The sequence below is a fragment of the Chenopodium album genome, chromosome 21 (assembly GCF_948465745.1).
Source record: "Chenopodium album chromosome 21, dcCheAlbu1.1, whole genome shotgun sequence".
Lineage (NCBI taxonomy): Eukaryota > Viridiplantae > Streptophyta > Magnoliopsida > Caryophyllales > Amaranthaceae > Chenopodium > Chenopodium album.
This window is the reverse complement of record NC_137854.1, coordinates 38,945,859-38,963,923: the sequence shown is the minus strand read 5'-3', so window position 1 is coordinate 38,963,923 and position 18,065 is coordinate 38,945,859. Positions and strand designations below refer to the sequence as shown.

At 34.6% G+C, this 18,065-nt stretch overlaps 4 protein-coding genes across 4 annotated transcripts; all 4 read right to left on the bottom strand.

Annotated features, from left to right (window-relative positions):
• Positions 1-1,025: 1,025 nt before the first annotated feature.
• Positions 1,026-3,405, bottom strand: LOC145600798 (cysteine-rich receptor-like protein kinase 8). Its single transcript, XM_081656661.1, has 5 exons — positions 3,286-3,405; positions 2,764-2,974; positions 2,350-2,587; positions 2,112-2,262; positions 1,026-1,340 (listed from the first exon to the last, which is right to left on the bottom strand). Exons 1-5 carry the CDS (start codon positions 3,403-3,405, stop codon positions 1,026-1,028), a joined length of 1,035 nt encoding a protein of 344 aa, XP_081512787.1.
• A 2,919-nt stretch (positions 3,406-6,324) lies between these two features.
• Positions 6,325-9,058, bottom strand: LOC145600797 (putative cysteine-rich repeat secretory protein 5). The gene is made up of 4 exons (XM_081656660.1): positions 9,050-9,058; positions 8,718-8,955; positions 6,430-6,733; positions 6,325-6,337 (listed from the first exon to the last, which is right to left on the bottom strand). The coding sequence occupies exons 1-4, from the start codon at positions 9,056-9,058 to the stop codon at positions 6,325-6,327; spliced, it is 564 nt and encodes a 187-aa protein (XP_081512786.1).
• A 404-nt stretch (positions 9,059-9,462) lies between these two features.
• LOC145600796 (cysteine-rich receptor-like protein kinase 25) lies at positions 9,463-12,733 on the bottom strand. The gene is made up of 7 exons (XM_081656659.1): positions 12,007-12,733; positions 11,647-11,808; positions 11,221-11,345; positions 10,692-10,902; positions 10,348-10,585; positions 10,100-10,247; positions 9,463-9,836 (listed from the first exon to the last, which is right to left on the bottom strand). Exons 1-7 carry the CDS (start codon positions 12,731-12,733, stop codon positions 9,522-9,524), a joined length of 1,926 nt encoding a protein of 641 aa, XP_081512785.1. The 3' UTR covers positions 9,463-9,521.
• A 645-nt stretch (positions 12,734-13,378) lies between these two features.
• On the bottom strand, positions 13,379-16,704 carry LOC145601670 (glycerophosphodiester phosphodiesterase GDPD1, chloroplastic-like). Its single transcript, XM_081657726.1, has 8 exons — positions 16,497-16,704; positions 16,185-16,396; positions 15,016-15,075; positions 14,824-14,904; positions 14,528-14,728; positions 14,323-14,421; positions 14,036-14,232; positions 13,379-13,907 (listed from the first exon to the last, which is right to left on the bottom strand). The coding sequence occupies exons 1-8, from the start codon at positions 16,597-16,599 to the stop codon at positions 13,661-13,663; spliced, it is 1,200 nt and encodes a 399-aa protein (XP_081513852.1). The 5' UTR covers positions 16,600-16,704; the 3' UTR covers positions 13,379-13,660.
• Positions 16,705-18,065: the final 1,361 nt, after the last annotated feature.

Sequence of the window (18,065 nt, the reverse complement as noted above, 5' to 3'; positions counted from 1 at the left end):
AGTTTATTCCATCTTCAATGGATGATCATCCACCGCATTTGATAGAGTGCAAAGGAATTTGATAGGAATATTAATGAGATTGATGAAACTGATAGAAAAACTAACTTGTGAACGAACAAAAAATCTTAACTCAGGACTTTCGCACACCCTACACGAGGGACTTCACGACTTGTTTTTTTCTTTTTTTTTTTATTTTTTTAGTTTTGAACAGCCTAATTTGTTTTTTTAGTTTTAACATAGGCCCAGCCTGAAAATTGCCTGGAAAGCCAAGTTTTTTATATGGCCCAAAATAGTGGGTCAAACTTAGGCTTAATCCTAAGCTCTGTCCTGCAATAGGCCAACTTTGTTTTGCCAAGGTCCAACCCTGCCCGCACCATAATCAGGTCTATGTTAGAATTTTAGTTTTAGATGGGATATTTTCAATTCAAAACCAACACGCTTAACAGGTTTATTCAAAAGATAAAGTTGACTAAACAAACTCAAATCTTCAATAAAACAATCAAACATCAAATTGTTTGACAAAACAACGAAAAATTGGACATTTCATTGACAATTTTGTTGAGGTGAAAATTTGGTATACAAGATAAGCATTGATAAGTGAATGTACTAGTACAGTAGTACTAGTCTACTTCTGCTGTAAGAAAAGTTGGAAAACTACTTCTAATTAGTCAACACTGTCATTTCTCTGATTTATTTGTTAGTCAATACTTCTAATTATCGAAGTAGCTCGTTATGTATGTACGTACTACTTCTGTGAAGGAAGGTTTAATCATGCATAAATTTTTGGAGAAGTTGAAAGTGATCATTTTTCACAACAGGTTCTACATGATTTAAGCCAATTGTTCACTCTTCTTGTATAGAGTTAAATGCATGAAAATCAGAAATGTAATTAGTCGAAAGAGGTGAAGACAATTATATAGAAAAAAAAGCTAATTTGTCATTAATAATACGAAAACAAAGTACTGTGTTATACAATTTGTGTTCTTTAAGTTTCACAAGATTGATAAATACTGTATTTTGTGGCTTTATCTAGGACATAGTTCTGTAATATTCTCAGGTCCTGTGTATACATCAACGCTATGAACATGAAGAATTGGTTGATCTTCATCAGTGTTAACATTAGTTGAGAGAAAGTGGGGAGAGCTAGGCAAAGATAGAGTAACAGACTGCCCGTTCAGTGCAGCAACAACTGAGGTCATTCGAGGCCTTTTTGTTGCATCTTCTTGGATGCAGAGTAGACCTATGTGGATGCAGATTTGCACCTCTTGAATGGAGAAGTTGTTCTTTAATAACGGGTCTACCAGCTCTAGTGCAGCATTCTCATTCCAAAGCCTCCACGCCTGTGTAATGATTTTGGCACGTTTATGACAATATTGTTATACAAAATTGTGTTGCTCCGTTCACTTCACCTTATTTTTGCTGAATTGAAATTATTTTTACTGAACTGAAATTATGTTTACTAGTTTTTTTTTTTATTATATTTCTTCTTTATAGGTTAGGCCATATTCATTTCACTTTAAAAAAATAATATTAAGTAAAAATAATTTCAACAAGTTCTATGCAGTAAAATAATTTCAGTTCGGTAAAAAGAAGTTTAGTTTAGTAAAAATAAGTTCAGTTCAGTAAAATTCAGTTTCCATAAAGAAGAAATATAACAGAAAATCAATAAAAATAATTTTACTTCAGCAAAAGTTATTCTAGTTCAGCAAAAATAATTTAAGTTTAGCAAAAATAAGGTGAAATAAACGGTGCCTTATTGAATTTTACTGAAATGAACTTATGTTTACTTTATATAATTTTTATGGTGAAGTGAACATGGCATAATTGATGTTTAGTTGGATATATATATAGAAAGTTACAATTCCCATAATTTGCAATTCCCAAGTAGTAAAATCATCTCCTAGAGAAGACGAAAGCGTTTTGGTTAACTATAGGAAGAGTGACTTCCTCTGAGAAGTTCCACTTGTCCTGGGGGACTAAGCAATTAAGCATGCAAGCTACTTTTTCCGTTTTGTGATCATAACCAAAGTACTAAACAACTCCTGCTACTGCTAGTATCTCAGGAGTAATTCTTTAAAGGAAGATGTTAACTGATTTTATTTGAAACTTACACGGTGTAGAAAACCCTCTTCATGTTGTTGTCGACGGAAGAAATTGTTCCTCTGGCCACAGATCACCTCCAAGACGATGACCCCGAAACTATAAACATCAGATTTTACTGAAAATTGACCTGCCAATGCGTACTCTGGAGCCATATATCCACTGCATCATCATAACTAGGACATTGTTAAAAAAAAATGGTGTCCAATTCTTGACGTACAAAAGTACTAAATTGGTATTACTACTTACTATGTTCCTACAATTCTCTTGGTGTCCCCTTGGGTTTGATCCACGCTGAAAAGCTTAGCAAGGCCAAAGTCAGCAATTTTTGGATTCATTGCCTCATCAATGAGTACGTTACTGGATTTTAGATCCCGATGTATTATCTTCAGTCGTGAGTCTTCATGTAGATATAATAGCCCCCTTGCTATTCCGGTGATGATGCTAAACCTTGTTTTCCAATCCAATGATGCACGCTTCAGTGGGTCTGTGAGTGCATACTATGTCAAATGCATAGAGGAATAATAACATTCATAGTACTCCCTCCGTCTCTTTATTATATGCATGTTTCTAGCATTTATTACTCACATAATAAAGAGAAGTAAGCATCTAATTATGGGACTGGGGGAGTAGTATTTTAAGGCTGCTTATGATGTACTGTACCATGTAAGAAGCGATCAAGACTCGAATTAGGTAAGAACTCGTAGATCAGTATCTTTTCCTTTTCTGATAAGCAGAATCCCAGTAATTTAACCAAGTTTCGATGTTGGAGCTTTGCAACCAAAAGAACCTCATTCTTGAACTCTAAGGTGCCCTGTTCAGAATATTCTGAGAGCCTCTTGACAGCTATCTCTTTCCTATTTTCGAGCCTTCCCTAATAGAAATACAAGTGAACTACATTCTTGTAAGAATTATCTTACAATAAACTACCTAATCAACAATAAAAGCACTACAAGACCTACTGTTTGCTGAATGTGCTAACATCCAAGGCCATTTATAAAAAAAATTAGGCTCGTTCGTTATTGTTGTGAATTGTTTTAGGACTTAAAACTGTAAATATGTAGTAACAATTTTGTTTGTAACGTTTCGAATTAACATAGTAGTTTGTAGTTGTGCTCACATCCAATTGTCATGAATCAACATAAGACTGATAAAAATTGTTACAGTTCACGCCTTCACGGTTACCTTATAGACTTCGCCAAATCCACCCTTTCCAAGTTTATTATCCTTGGAGAAGTTGTCAGTTGCAAATTTTATAGTGCTGAACTCATATTGCAACGATTCTATGTTCCTAATGTCTTCCATATCATCTGCAAACACATATATAATTAAAAATTTACTTCTACGCTTCAAAGTATTAGTCTTAAGGAGCTACTGGAAATGTATCGTGTCTAGCTAACAACAACACCGTTGACAAATAACAGGTAACAACAACAATAATATTGGAAATTCAAATTGCATTATATAACTTACAAAGTTACAGGTATGTTGAGCAATTAGGTTTTGATGATTATAAACTAATGATGATTATCTATCTAACGTGCATGTTAAGTTGTGCATAGAAAGAACAAGTTATGTTTGGAACAGGGTACAAGGAACCTGAGCAATGTCAAGTATATATATAAGGAACTTGAGCAATATAGGATAAGCAATAGAGGAACAAGAACAATGATAAGTGTTACGGTTGATAAGCATGATGATGGCTAAGGAACCATGAAGGTAACTATGTAAACATGTGTTTGCATATGTTAGCTTCATAAGGTAAGTATCCTATACATATATAGGTCATGTATGTGTAGGAGTCTTTTAATTTAGTTTAGTTTTCTTTACTGTTTTTATAAATGAAAAAACTAACCTTCTGAGTTACTTTGTTATCCTCAGAAGTTTGCTCAGTTTGTCATCATTAAAAAGGGGCAACTTGTTGACCCTTATGAGGTTTTGATGATGATGTTAAGAATTGAGCAAACTTCCATTTAATAAGGATTTTCTAGTGTTGTGATGTTTGCAGGTTCAGTAAGCGTTGAGGGCTGAAGTAGGAACTGAAACAGAGGAACTTTAGAAGATCCATGAGGATACAAGTAAAGTTAGAAGAAGAGTTCCAGAAATGGAACTTCCAGAAGTTTCTTAACAGGAACTTCGAAACGGGTTGTAACGACCTGGTTCCGGTGTAATGCTGGGGCAAACCCTAAGATCCAGAATATATCAAGACTACAGGATTCCAGAACAAGAGTTTCAGAGAAGCAACATGAAGACAGAGAAATAGAAGTATATTGCTCTAGGATTCATGTAAGTATGTTGGACATAAAAGTCGGTCTGGAACAAGTCTATATAGAACCTAGGTGAACTCCAAACAGTCAATGAAATTAGAGTAACTGACTTGTCAGGAACTCAGAGACTGTCAGAGTTCAGGAACCTAATAGGAACTTAAGTATGCACGTCGTTAATCGGTTTTAATGATACATATATTTATCTAATACGTGCATATCTTTTAGGGATTTGGTTTTACTGAATAAAGATATTTATCTTCTAATAAATCCCTTTTGGAAAAAGATAAATTTTGTTTAAAAAGTATTTTTAAACTAAAAGATAAGATTGGAATTAAATCTGATTTTATGTTAAGTTTATCTTATTATTATTGACAGATTTTATTCTTAACAAAAGATATATTTTCAGAAAACTTATTTTTAGAAAATATCTTTTAAACTTATCTTTTCAGAAATCTATCTTTTTCAAGATGAAATGAATAATTCGAGTGTACTATAAATATGCTCATATGTATTCATTCAAAGTTGAGGCTGGCGAAGTGTAGTGGTCTTGCTTAATGGTTTTATCCTTCACCACGAAGCTAAGTAAGTCCTCCTGGTCAAAGTTCCTATCAGGTTTTGGTTACAGTACGTCCAGTGAGTTCCAGATAGATTTCGAGTGTCCAACATATTAGTTTTATCTCTTCATTCATAGATATGTATTTAGGGATATTCAATGAGATCTTGTAATGGGAAAAAGGGTTTTTGAGTGTTTTGTATTTTGGGGTGAGATTGTGAATTCTCTTAAATTCACGCAAGTGATGAGTTTGAAATCTCGTAAAATTCGAGTGGTAGCTGTGAGTGCACAGTGAGTGAAAGGAACCTGAGAAGTGTCTTGGGTCACCTAGGAAGTGTCCTGGGTAAGGGGAGAAAAAGGGTCCTAAGAAGTGTCTTAGGTCTGGTAGGAAGTGTCCTATCATAGAGTCAAGTGTCCGTGGTGGAACTTGCAAAGCAAAGGTCTGTGTAATAGGTTGTACTAGGAGAGTTGCCTATTATAGTGGAATTTGTTTATAAGTCCCAATAGGGCCGAGGTTTTACTTCCAGTTGGGCACTGGATGGTTTCCTCGTAAAACTTGCTGTGTGCTTTAATTTCCTTTACGTTTTAATTGTTTATTTCCGCATAAGTTCCGCGATTGGAACCTACTACCATTCACCCCCCCTCTTGTAGTAGTTCATCTAAACTAACAAGGTAACATGTGTATGAAAAAAAAAATATCTTGATTAAACAAACCTGCTAGAACAAAAAAAAAGAAGTTATAATTGATTAAAATGTTACCACAAATTGTTTTAATATTGTATGTTTCTCTAAGCATGTCCTGAAATCTCATTTTCATCTTCCTCCTTCGCAAACAAAACCAAGTAGCGGAAATAAATATTATTGCCACGATTCCAGAGCTTCCTGCTATTCCACCAATATATGAGGCAGCCAACGGCTTCCCTGAAACCAAAGATTACAATAAAAAAAAACGTAAGAAAATTGTAGATACTAAGCTAGTTACTAATCAGAGTCAATATGTAAAGAGTGTAAAATAAACCTCTGGACTTGATTGAAGGTAGTGAGGCTGAGTTAGGGGATGGCGATGACAGGTAACTCACATTATAGAATAAAGTTGTGTTATACATTAATCGACAACCTGGAAGAAAGATTGCTTGAGCTGATCTATTGAATTGATGTGCAGAGGTATTAAGTGCTTGTTTTAGGCAGAAAGCACACTCAGATCCATTTAAGGTACGCGCACACTGTGCAAGACAGTAAAGTCTAGCAGACGATGATGGAAAGGTTGCTTCCTTCATAGCAATATGAGCAAAAGATGAATCATTAGCCGCAACCTTGATCATGGATTCAAATGTTTTTGTAAGTACTGTATTAACTTGAATTGGATTCGCAATCTCCACTGATGAGCCCCAAAAGAAAGTATGTTTACTTACGTCCTCTAAAGATATGGAACCATTGCAAAGCCATAAAGAGCATTCCATATACCACAAATTAGTGGATTCAAAAAGAGGACATTTTTCATTTATATACTTAGCTGCAGTATTAACGCATTCACTGCAAACTTGTGGGCTTAGGTCCTCCCGGCATTGAAACAGGCCACGTACTTTGGTAGGCGTATCTCCCACCGTGGAATTATAAAACTTGACATCTGAGGCTTTTAAGGACAGATCAGACAGTAGCTTATTGACATTTTCGGTGTATCCTCCATCAACAACCTTACCAGATTCACCGTTACTGACACATTTATCAGCTAGCAGGGTAACATCAGCAGTGATGCTAAAGAAGTGGATGTTCAAAAAGCAGAATATCAAAGGCAAGATTTCTCTAATGAAGCCTGGATGCAGCAGGATATCACTCAGCATCATTTGAAAGCCTTTTGTAAGAGATTAAGAATGCATAAAATTTTGTTTGACAAATCAGCTTAAAATATTGACCCCTATTCTATGTGATTTCGTAGCTTGGGAATGTCCTAAGAAATTGCATTACTTTGAAATTTCAGCAATAATTGACAGTTAGGAAGAATATAATAATTTTCTCCCCGCTTCCTTGCGATTAAGACTAGGGTCTTACCTTATTTCTACCTGAACTGAAATTATTTTTTCAAAACTTAGATAATTTTACTAAATTGAAATTATCTACGGAACTTAAATTATTTAGAAAAGTGGTTTTAATAAAATAATTCTAAGGGTTATTTTTGTTGCTTTTGTTGATCCCTTTTGAAATTATTATGTATAACAAAAATAAAAGCTCTACTACTTTACCAAGTATCATTGTACTAAAAAAAAAAAAATCAATGTCCCATAGCACACGTGTATGTGCCTATAATTTATAAATAAGCACAAAAATATACTTGTATCTTATGCAAATAGAACTAGATACAAATTGATATAATTACTATATTGTAACTAATCTTTCAAAAAACAATAAAAAAAAAATAATTCACCATAATTGACATAACTTATTTCCAACATTTTAATTCCGATTCAAGCAAATCTCTTGGAGTCTTGGTTAAGCACCCGATCTACTTCTCATGTTTCAGAAACTCTTCTATGGCTCCACAACCAATCATGCGGCAATGTGGCACCAAAAATAGATGCACATTAACCAAAGGTAATACGAGTAACTTTTTATTTTGTTGCCTTATGTAATGACTAGTTAAGAGATCAGATGGATATAGGTCAGGCTAGCACGAATGCCGGCTAGGCATGGTACAAGAATGACTGACCCAACATGAGCCATCACAAGCTCAGCACGACACATGGGTTGGGTCGTGCATGGACTTCGATTTTGAAAGGTCCAACACAATACGAAGGCAATTTTTTCTAAAGAAGTTGCCATAATGTAATTATACTTTGTTACTCCCTCCATTTCATAATAATTGTAACACTAAAAGGAGGGAATATGTTCTAGATCAGGGGCGGACCTTTGTTACGACGGGTTGGAGGCATAGCTCCCTAAATTTATTTACTTATTTATTTATTATTATTTTTTTGTTTAAGTTGTGAGTTATAAGTAATATAATGCCTAATAATTACATTTAAAAAGTTGTGACATATTAGTTTGTTATTTTTTAGCAGAAGGTTGAAGGATCATGAAAATCTTGGTCAGTTGGCCCCCAAACTTTTCAACCCAAGATCTGTCACTATTCTAAACTGCTAAACATAGTCCACTTCAACATCAAATACGTTGGCATATCACTTGGGTCTACGCGACGTGGTGACATGCGTGCCCCACCTTTACTTACAACCTTTAGCGTACGTCGCACTGAAATAAACGTTAGATCACCAATATTACCTCTCATGATCATCGTAATTCATACACCATCAAATATTTTTCATTTTTTGTTTTTGACAAGCATATATATTTTAAATTTGTTGTACATGCATGCCCAAGTGTCCAAAAAAAAATTTGACCCATGCATATCTTTCCTATTTGAGTCCGCCCTACTTGGACTTCAGATTTAAGAACAACCTAAGAAGCATTAATTAACTTGACTCAGCCACTGAGTTTTGACTCAGTCACTACACGCATATAACTTGACTAACCCATTAGCAAGTCTTGACTCCGTCACTTACGGCTGAAATTAAGTACAGTACTCAAGATGACTTATTTTTCTCGAAAATAATTAGAAATACGGAATAATATCTTTAAATTGTAAGAAATGAAAAGAAAAGTCTTATGCTCGTATCCAAAATACTTTACAAAAGAATTGATCTATGTAAGCGCGTAATTTACATTTGTTCTCGGCCAGGATGAGTTGAAAAAAAAAGAAAAAAAAAAAGTTAGCATTGCCCTTCTTTGTAGCAGTATAGATTTACTTGACCCAAACTTGACCACTTTTCGAGAAACGCATTTGCTGCAAACTTGCTGGCTTAAATTCTCCCGGCATTGAAACATCCCATATACTTTGTTAGGTGTTTCACCAACTGTAGATCTGTAAAACTTGACATCTGAGGCTTTTGAAGAAAGATTAGACAATAGTCTATAGACATTTCCCGCATATTCTCTATCAAGAGTTACATTTCCAAGTTCTCTATCAACATATCCGCGTATTCTCTATCAAAATTTCCCGCGTATTCTCTATCAATAGTGTTCTGATTCCTTCTTAGATACAGTGATGATCCACATTAAAACGTCCTCAAATTTGTACTTTGGACATATCAATGGCCTTAATTATATGGTAGTGTATACTTTACCAACTTGCTTTAGTAAGGAATTAAGTGAACAAGTCTACTATATTGCAATTTGTTTGTAATTTGCTAGACCTTATCTCTTTAATTTGGGTTAGATACTCCAATTCAACCCGAAACTGACACGCTTAACTGGTTTTTTCAAATGAGAACATTAAACCCTTTACACAAATTCAAATCGTTAATTAAAATAATCAAATGTCAAATTATTTGAAAACAAAATAAGAAATTGGTGGACATTTCATTGGCAATCCTGTTTCAAGTAAAGAGGTGAAAACTATATATAACAGGAGTAAATGAACAAGAGATCAATATTCATTAATCATAGGAAACAAGGTATCATCCTTAACAATTTGTGTCTTGCTAGCTCCACATCAATAGATATAATATTTGCAAGGTGATAAGAATTGATAAATACTGCATTTTGTTTTATTATCTGGGACAGAATTCTGTGATATTCCTGGTTCCTGTATATTCATTACTAATATGATTATCAAAGAGTGGTTGGTCTTCATCAGTGTCAACATTAGCTGTGAGAAAGTGGGGAGTGCTAGGCAAAGGTAGAGTAACAGACTGCCCGTTTAGTGCAGCAACAACCGAGGTCATTCCAGGCCTTTTAGTTGCATCTTCTTGGATGCAGAGTAGACCTATGTGGATGCACATTTTCACTTCTTCAACCGAAAAGTTGTTCTCTAATGAAGGGTCTACCAGCTCTAGCACAGCCTTCTCGTTCCAAAGCCTCCATGCCTGTGTAATGATTTTGGCATGTTTATGGCTTACATTTCAAAATTTTATGTAATTACTTTATGTTTGGATACAGAAAATTACGTTTCCCATGATTAAATTTGCAGTTCCCTAGTAGTTTTATCATCCTTAAGAGATGCAGAAACTTGTCATGGGGTACTAATAAGCATGCAAGCAACGTTTTCTGTTTTATACTAAACAACTTTTGCTAGTATCTTAATTCCTAGAAGGAAGATGTTAAATGATTTAATTTATATGAAACTTACTCGGTGTTGTAAACCCTCTTCATTTTGTTGACGGAGCATATTATTCCTCTGGCCAGTGACCACCTCCAAGACTATGACCCCAAAACTATAAACATCGGATTTTACAGAAAATTGACCTGCTATTGCATATTCTGGAGCCATATATCCACTGCATCAGCATAGCTAAAACATTAATAAAATGTATGTATAGATATGGTTCATGAGGATTTAGTACTTCACAAAAGTACTTAATTGGTGCTAGTACTTACTATGTTCCTATAATTCTCTTGGTGTCCCCTTGGGTTTGATCCACTCTGAAAAGCTTAGCAAGGCCAAAGTCAGAAATCTTTGCATCCATTGCCTTGTCAAGTAGTACGTTACTGGATTTCAGATCCCGATGTATTATTTTCAGTCGCGAGTCTTCATGAAGATATAATAGCCCCCTTGCTATTCCTATGATAATTTTAAACCTTGTTTTCCAATCCAATGATGCACGCTTCAATGGGTCTGTGTAAGACTAATGTGTCAAATACATGCAGTAGAGAGGGATAATAACATTCATTATATTTAGAGCTATTTAAATGAAATAACAAATAAAATGCTTATGATGTACCATATAAGAAGCGATCAAGACTCAAATTAGGTAAGAACTCATAGATCAGTATCTTTTCCTTTTCTGATAAGCAGAATCCCAGTAATTTAACCAGGTTTCGATGTTGAAGCTTAGCAACTAAAAGAACTTCATTCTTGAACTCTAAGTTGCCCTGTTCAGAAGATTCTGAGAGTCTCTTCACAGCTATTTCTTTCCCATTTTCGAGCCTTCCCTGATAAAGATACAAGATCCATTAAGAATTATCTTACAATATACTGCCTAATCAACCATTACAACAATAGAAGACCTACTGTTTGCTGAATGTTCTAAGGCCTTTTTCAAAAAAATTATTTGTTGTGAATTTTTAGTTTTAGCTCTTTCATGTAACTGTAAATAAGTAACAATATTGTTTTAGTGAACTTTCTGTTTTTAGCTCTTTTATGAAACTGTGAATATGCTAATAATAATTAACATAGTAGTTTGTAGTTGCGTTCACATCTATTTGGCTTGGATCACTGAGACTGATAAGATTGTTACAGTTCACGGTTACCTTATAGACTTCGCCAAATCCACCCATTCCAAGTTTGCTATCCTTGGAGAAGTTGTCAGTTGCAGTTTTTATTGTGCTGAACTCATATCGTAATGATTCTATGTTCCTAATGTCTTCCATATCATCTGCAAACACAATTATAAGAAAACTGACTTCTGAAGTAAAGCATTACCTGTGGAATACTTGTGAAAAACTACTTAAAAGGTCCAAAGTATCAGCCTTTAGGAACCGCTTTAGACAACAATAGCTAACAACAAGCAAGAAATACCGTTGCCAAATAACTAGTAACAACAATAACAACTACATAGGAAATAAAAATTGGGGAAGATAACCTACAAATTTAAAGTAACAAGTGTATGAATAAAATTTCTTGATTAAACTAACCTACCAGAACAAAAATAAAGTTTTAATTGACTGAAATGTTACCGTAAAACGTTTTAATATTGGATGTTTCTTTAAGCATGTCCTGAAATCTCATTTTCATCCTCCTCCTTCGCAAACAAAACCAAGTAGCAGAAAGAAATATTATTGCTCCGATTGCAGAGCTTGCTGCTATTCCACCAATATAAAAGGCAACCAATGGCCTCCCTGGAGCCAAAGATTATAACAATTCATAAGATGATTTTAGCATACTAAAATAGTTTATAATCAAATTCAAAATGTAAAGAGTGTATAATAAACCTCTGGATTTATTTTTTATTGAAGGTAGTGAGATTGAGCTTGGGGAAGGTGACGACAGGTAACTCACGTTATAGAATAAACTTGTGTTATACATCAATCGACAACCTGGAAGAAAGATTGCTTGAGCTGATCTATTGAATTGATTTGCAGAGATATTAAGAGCTTGTTTGAGGCAGAAAGCACAGTCAGATCCATCTAGAATACGAGCACACTGTGTAAGACAGTAAAGTCTAGCAGACGACGATGGAAAGGTTGCTTCCTTCATAGCAATATGAGCGGGAGATGAATCATTAGCAGCATCCTTGATCATAGAATCAAATGTTTTCGTCAGTACTGCATTAACCTGACTTGGATTCGCAATCTCCACTGATGAGCCCCAAAACAAAGTATGTTTTGTTACATCCTCTAAAGATATGGAACTGTTGCAAAGCCATACAGAGCATTCCATATACCACAAATTAACAGATTCATAAAGAGGACACTTTTCATTTACATACTTAGCTGCAGCATCAACGCATTCACTGCAAACTTGTAGGCTCAGGTCCTCCCGGCATTGAAACAGGCCATGAACTTGGTTAGGCGTATCTCCAACCGTGGAATTATAAAACTTGACATCTGAGGCTTTCAAGGACAGATCAGACAATAACTTATTGACATTTTCAGCGTATCCACTATCAGCAATTACCTTACCAAAGTCGCCTTTACTGTCACATCTATCAGCTAACAGGGTAATATCAGCAGTGATACTAAAGAAGAGGATGTTCAAAAGGCAGAATATCAAAGGCAAGATTTTCCTAATGAAACCAGGAAACAGCAGTACATCATTCAGCATCATGAGAAAGCCTTTTTGCAAAAGCTTTAGAATGCATACAATTTAGTTTGACACAAGTGATTTCGTAGCCTGGGAATTACAATATGAAATTGCATTACTTTGAAATTTCAGCAACACAGTTAGTAATCAAATATAATAATTTCCTTCCCACTTCCTCGCAAAGTCGCATTAAGACTAATTTAAAATTGGTTAGTGTTTTTTTACTATGGGTGAGCAAAAGTGTTCATTGTCTCTATAATTTCTTCATCCTTTGACCTTTTCTCTTTTAAATGTTATAAAATACAATCACATTATCTTTTATTAAGGATGTCAATGGGGCGGGTGAGACGAATGTTAATCCTATTCCCACCTCCATCTCTATCTCCATCTCTGCGGCGGCTGATTCATAATCCATTTGAATTAATAAATATACATGAGAACATGGCTCTAAAGTAAAGTTAGGCAAAGTTCAAGTAACCAAAGTGATAATCATCATTGGTGTTGTTTTTTATTTCAAAGAATGGAAGTGATCATGTACCACTAGCAGTTGAACATCATTAGCGATTTTCTAATTGCTCCTTAATACAGTAGTTAGTAGAAAGATTGACATACTTATTACTAGAATGGGTACACAACAAGGTCAACAACAACCAATTAATCAAAATTCTAAAATTAGCTATGTGTAAGACTTTAACTGTGCAAAGCCTTACCCAAAATCAGTCAAGGCTAATAAAGATACAGACATACAGTGTCCAAAGACGCGAATGAAATCATATTATACCCTAAATCAATCATGATATATACTTCACACTTCGTATATAAATCTAAGATGACTGATTGGGAGACTTGAATTCTTCTGAGAAGGTTACACAATATAAACCAACCAACCATGGTATGAAGTACATTTGAACAGAAATTACAACAGAAAATTAAATGTATTACGAGCATTCAAGTTTGTACCAATTCCGGTATGAGCTTCAGAAGAAAAGAGAGCTCACGATCTGAGAACTTTACGGGTGACCTCTCTCTCTTTTCTTCCATATCTTCACTGTCAATGGAGGAATTTTCTTCTTCAGTCTCCTCAGCAGATGTCTCGCTAAAATCTGATACTGCTTCTTTTATCTCTTGAACATAGTCAACGATCACACCTTCAACACCCATTAGATGCTGCATGTATACTGCCTCTGGCACGTTACTGATCATGTAAAAACAAAGAATTAATTTCGATTAGTATGATCAAGATAACAAATTAACCAATGCAATATAGCAGATTATTCAAGACTTATAATTTTTTTCCTGAAAACGTATCAAATTAAGGCTTACTTTAATTGGCCATAAGAAATAAGGGAGAGCTTGGATTCTTTGATCCTAGCAACCATTGCAGGATGTCTAAAAATCGCCCTTACTTGAGAGACAATCCCTTGTAAGCCAGCTTCAAGACAAAGCTTGATGGCTTCCTCTAGAGAATTCCTTCTAGGATCAGCATATATTTCACATCCTCCATTGGTAAGAAAGAAAACCTGAATCAATCATACATAATCTCGTCAAAAATATTACACAAAATGCAGGATTTTTAGAGAACATAAAGAATAGGAATATAGTGAGATTACAGGGTGATTATCCTGCAGTTTCCTCATCAGCTGCACAGCATCAGGTTGAAAGCTTGAAAAAAGTATGGGCCTCCCTTGATCAGCATGATTATCGACAATCTGCAGTATCACATGTTAAGCAAATCAGAACAATTAAAACAACAAGCCTATGCATGAGAATAAAACTGAGTTATATGAAATTTCATCAAGTTATGCTTTTAAATACCTTTAGAACTGATTGAAGGATACGTTTGAGCTCCACTTCATCATAAGTTTTGCTATCATCAAGTTTCAACTCAATATTAAAACCCAAGGATCTATCAACATTTTCAAAAGCCTCTTGCAATGTGCATAAAGGAGCGTCATTCTCAACTTTCCACTCGAATATACTCCCATCTTTTGCTTTTCTAAGCATAGGCTTTCCAACCTGAAATAGACAATTTACATAACAAAATGCTTATATTTCCAAAAATGCACCTGCTTGGTAAAATTATTCAACTTTTCCAGGGCAAAGAGGTATACCTTTCCTGGCTCCTTTTGAGGTCCATAACTCAGAAATTCTTCCAAGCTAATTTCTGTCACTCTTTTCTCTATAATGACTCCCTAAGGTCATTCGACATCGATTGAGAGATCAGCAATCATTAGTTCAAGTGGTTAATAACATCATATGCGAAGGTAAAACAACCGGCTGGAAAAATAGAATCGTGAACTAACCTCGTCTTGGGTAAGGATATGTATGTCATGGAAAATGACAGGGCAGTCATCTCTGGTGACCTACAAACATAGGTTTTTGGTTTACAGATCCTAATGAGGATCATCTCTCATGCACCCAATACTAATAAGAAAAGAAAGAATTTTGCAAACCACACAGAATTAAACCAAATCAGTACCTTTATTTGTAGCTATAACGACGTTCTAAATTGGAGAATTGAACTATTTCTAACGCAACATCAAAATGGCTATCCTAATTCATCATGAGATGAAGAAACTATCTTAATGAAACAGTGATTTGTGATTAAGGTACTTCAATTACAACAATCTTTACTGTATTTCATAGTAGTACTGTCACAATTACAACATCCTGTAGTCTCTATCCATAAATGTCCGCTACAAGTTTATAACGAATGTACAAAGCAGTTAAATAGGAAAGAAAGAACAAACAAACAACAACAAAAACGATATATATTTACGTGGTTCCCTAACAAGATTTTGTATGTCAATATGTAAAGTGGTATGTAATATAAGCAATGACTTTGTATGTCAATGTGTATAGGGGTATGTAATCTCTGTCGCTTTTTTTTATACACGAACGTAGGGCGAGGCCCTGAAAAATGTCAATCTGCAGCTCGATTTCCTTCTCTATACACTACTGTACTAGCTGGGCTAGGTATGTATTTATTGCAATATTGCAAGTTTGGTCCAACTAGTAAGAAATGTAAATCTTTGGATCATTAAGGAAAATGAAAAGTCTTAAGCCCCATCCATGATCCAAGTAGACACTTATAATCTTTTTGGATAAGCCCAAACAAAAGTCCAGCCCATTATTATTTTAAACAGACATTAAAAAAAAAAGTAAAACAAAGAGACACGTGTAATATTTTCCATGCATCTGGGTAAACAGCTAGAAATCGCGGCGAACATCCTGTGACTCTTTCCCCAAGTTTTGCCATTCGTCAAATTCACCACTTTTCCGTAATCCCATTTCCAACCCTCCCAAACAACAATTACAATGCTCCATAAGCATATAATCAAACATTAATAACACCAATAACGCGTAATTATGTCATACATTCCCAAATTAATACCGTACTTGTAACATATTTTTGACGTATCCTAAGCAAAGAAAAAACACCAAGAACTTGAAATTAATAAAAAAAAATTACCTGAACATCAAACTCAATGAAGTCGATATCAAATTGAGCAGCATGATTAAAAGAGAGAATAGAATTCTCCTTAAAATTTTTCATTTTAGGATCTGAAGACTGTAGAATATTCATACTACTTCCTCTATGTCCCATTACAACAAATTTCCCAAATTTATATGATTTCTTCTTCTTCCCTTCTTTTTCCTCTTCCACCAAACATTCTGTATGAACTGCAACAATAAATTAATCATAGTTATAATTATAATCATTCATATTTTTATCTATAATTATTTTAATTAAAGAATGAATCAAAAAAATAAAGAAAAATACCAGAAGAAAAAGAAGTAGGAGAAAAAATGGTGGCATTTTCTGGGATATAATTGGTGTGATCGAAATTTGGTAAGTTAGCGACATGAATTGCTTTGAGAGCCATTGGAAATGTGAAGATGGAGAAAGATGAAGATTTTGGGAGATTATCAGATTAATATCTCACGACTATATTTTTTATAGGAGTAATGTCTATTGCAGAATAACGATATTTTAGGCTACTCTTTTTAATCTAAACAGGGGTTTACAGCTTATATATACTTGTACGAATTTTTATTAACGAATATTCCCTTATTATTCTTTTCTTCTTCTTTATCTTTTTTCTTTCTTTTTTAGCGAATTTTTTCTCCGCTCAATGTATTTGATGTAATGATGTGTACAGTATTTTTTTGTCTAAATATGATTGATATGCTTGTACTTTTTTTTTTGTTAGTAGGAAGAAAGACCTTATCGGGCCGGAGGTTAGCAGACTAGACACTTTGGGAGTGTAGGGAAGGGTAAAGGCACCCCAAAGTGTATCTAGCGAGGTTTGATTCCATAATTTCAAGGCTGGGAGATACAAACCTTATCACTAGTCACTAGATCAAGTTTTGCTTGCTGATTATATGCTTGTACTTGTAAAATTGCAATAAGTTTTTATCACGGTCATACGAAGCATATGTTACGACTTACGGAAATAATCCATTAAAGAGCAACCACCTTCGATTTACCTCCCACTAATGACAATTTAGGGTTAACCACTAAGGTTTTTCGGTTCCATAAGATCAATCCTACTTACCAAAAGTAAAAACTAAAGAGGAGCAACATTATCGTTGACCTTTGATCACAAAATTGTCGGGTTGACCTTCCCTAAACACCGCTGAATCCTGCCATCGGACCACAAAATATTCCATAACAAACGGGCTCCACAGTTTCCACAACTCTGTCAGCTAATAACTCAAGATAGAATCTCTCTAAATTTTTTAATATCAATTCCTTAATGGTTGTATTTACAATTTACAAATGGTTAGATCTTTAGATGGATCATCGATTCGCTGCACCTTTTTAATTATGTTTCTCGAGTTTATGTCTACTTACAAGGAACCTTGACCGTAATAAAAACGAGTAATAAAAACGAGTACTTCATACTTTAGTGTCATCAAATTTGTTTTAATAATACATATTTTGTTCACTGATTTTTACTTATCTGAACTTATTTTAGTTGTAATTAAACATTAATAACCCTTATTGTTGATATCACATTTTAGTCCTTATGCTGATGTGGCATGTTAGATTAGGGATGTAAGTGGGGCGGGTCAAGTAGGAGACCCGCCCCATCCCTGCCCAGTGGGGCGAGGATGGGTCTCGGTTTGGCGGGTGGTGGGGCGGGGATGGGATAAAAACCATACCCGCCATGGGTGATAGGGCGAGGGTGGATTTTAAGTTGTACCCGCCCCACTTCTTATCCACATCTATATACTTTTATACAATTTTATAAAATAATTACGTGTAATAAAGTATTAATTATAATACTTCTATATATTTTATGAATGTTTTTTTTTTCAATATTATAATCCCTATTAATTATGTAGG

Bases quoted from the DNA above. Each gene is read 5' to 3' on its own strand.
- LOC145600798 (XM_081656661.1), bottom strand. From the start codon at position 3,405: ATGGAAGACATTAGGAACATAGAATCGTTGCAATATGAGTTCAGCACT. The intron at 2,975-3,285 runs GTAACCGTGAAG...TATTTCTATTAG, and splicing joins GATTTGGCGAAGTCTATAAG to GGAAGGCTCGAAAATAGGAA. The intron at 1,341-2,111 runs GTAAGTTTCAAA...ATCATTACACAG, and splicing joins AAGAGGGTTTTCTACACCGT to GCGTGGAGGCTTTGGAATGA.
- LOC145600797 (XM_081656660.1), bottom strand. The intron at 6,734-8,717 runs GTAAATCTATAC...TGCTGCATCCAG, and splicing joins AGTGGTCAAGTTTGGGTCAA to GCTTCATTAGAGAAATCTTG.
- LOC145600796 (XM_081656659.1), bottom strand. From the start codon at position 12,733: ATGCTGAATGATGTACTGCTGTTTCCTGGTTTCATTAGGAAAATCTTG. The intron at 10,903-11,220 runs GTAACCGTGAAC...TATCTTTATCAG, and splicing joins GATTTGGCGAAGTCTATAAG to GGAAGGCTCGAAAATGGGAA. The intron at 10,586-10,691 runs GTACATCATAAG...AGTCTTACACAG, and splicing joins TCTTGATCGCTTCTTATATG to ACCCATTGAAGCGTGCATCA.
- LOC145601670 (XM_081657726.1), bottom strand. From the start codon at position 16,599: ATGGCTCTCAAAGCAATTCATGTCGCTAACTTACCAAATTTCGATCAC. The intron at 14,422-14,527 runs GTATTTAAAAGC...GTGATACTGCAG, and splicing joins TCCTTCAATCAGTTCTAAAG to ATTGTCGATAATCATGCTGA. The intron at 14,233-14,322 runs GTAATCTCACTA...TGATTGATTCAG, and splicing joins AACTGCAGGATAATCACCCT to GTTTTCTTTCTTACCAATGG.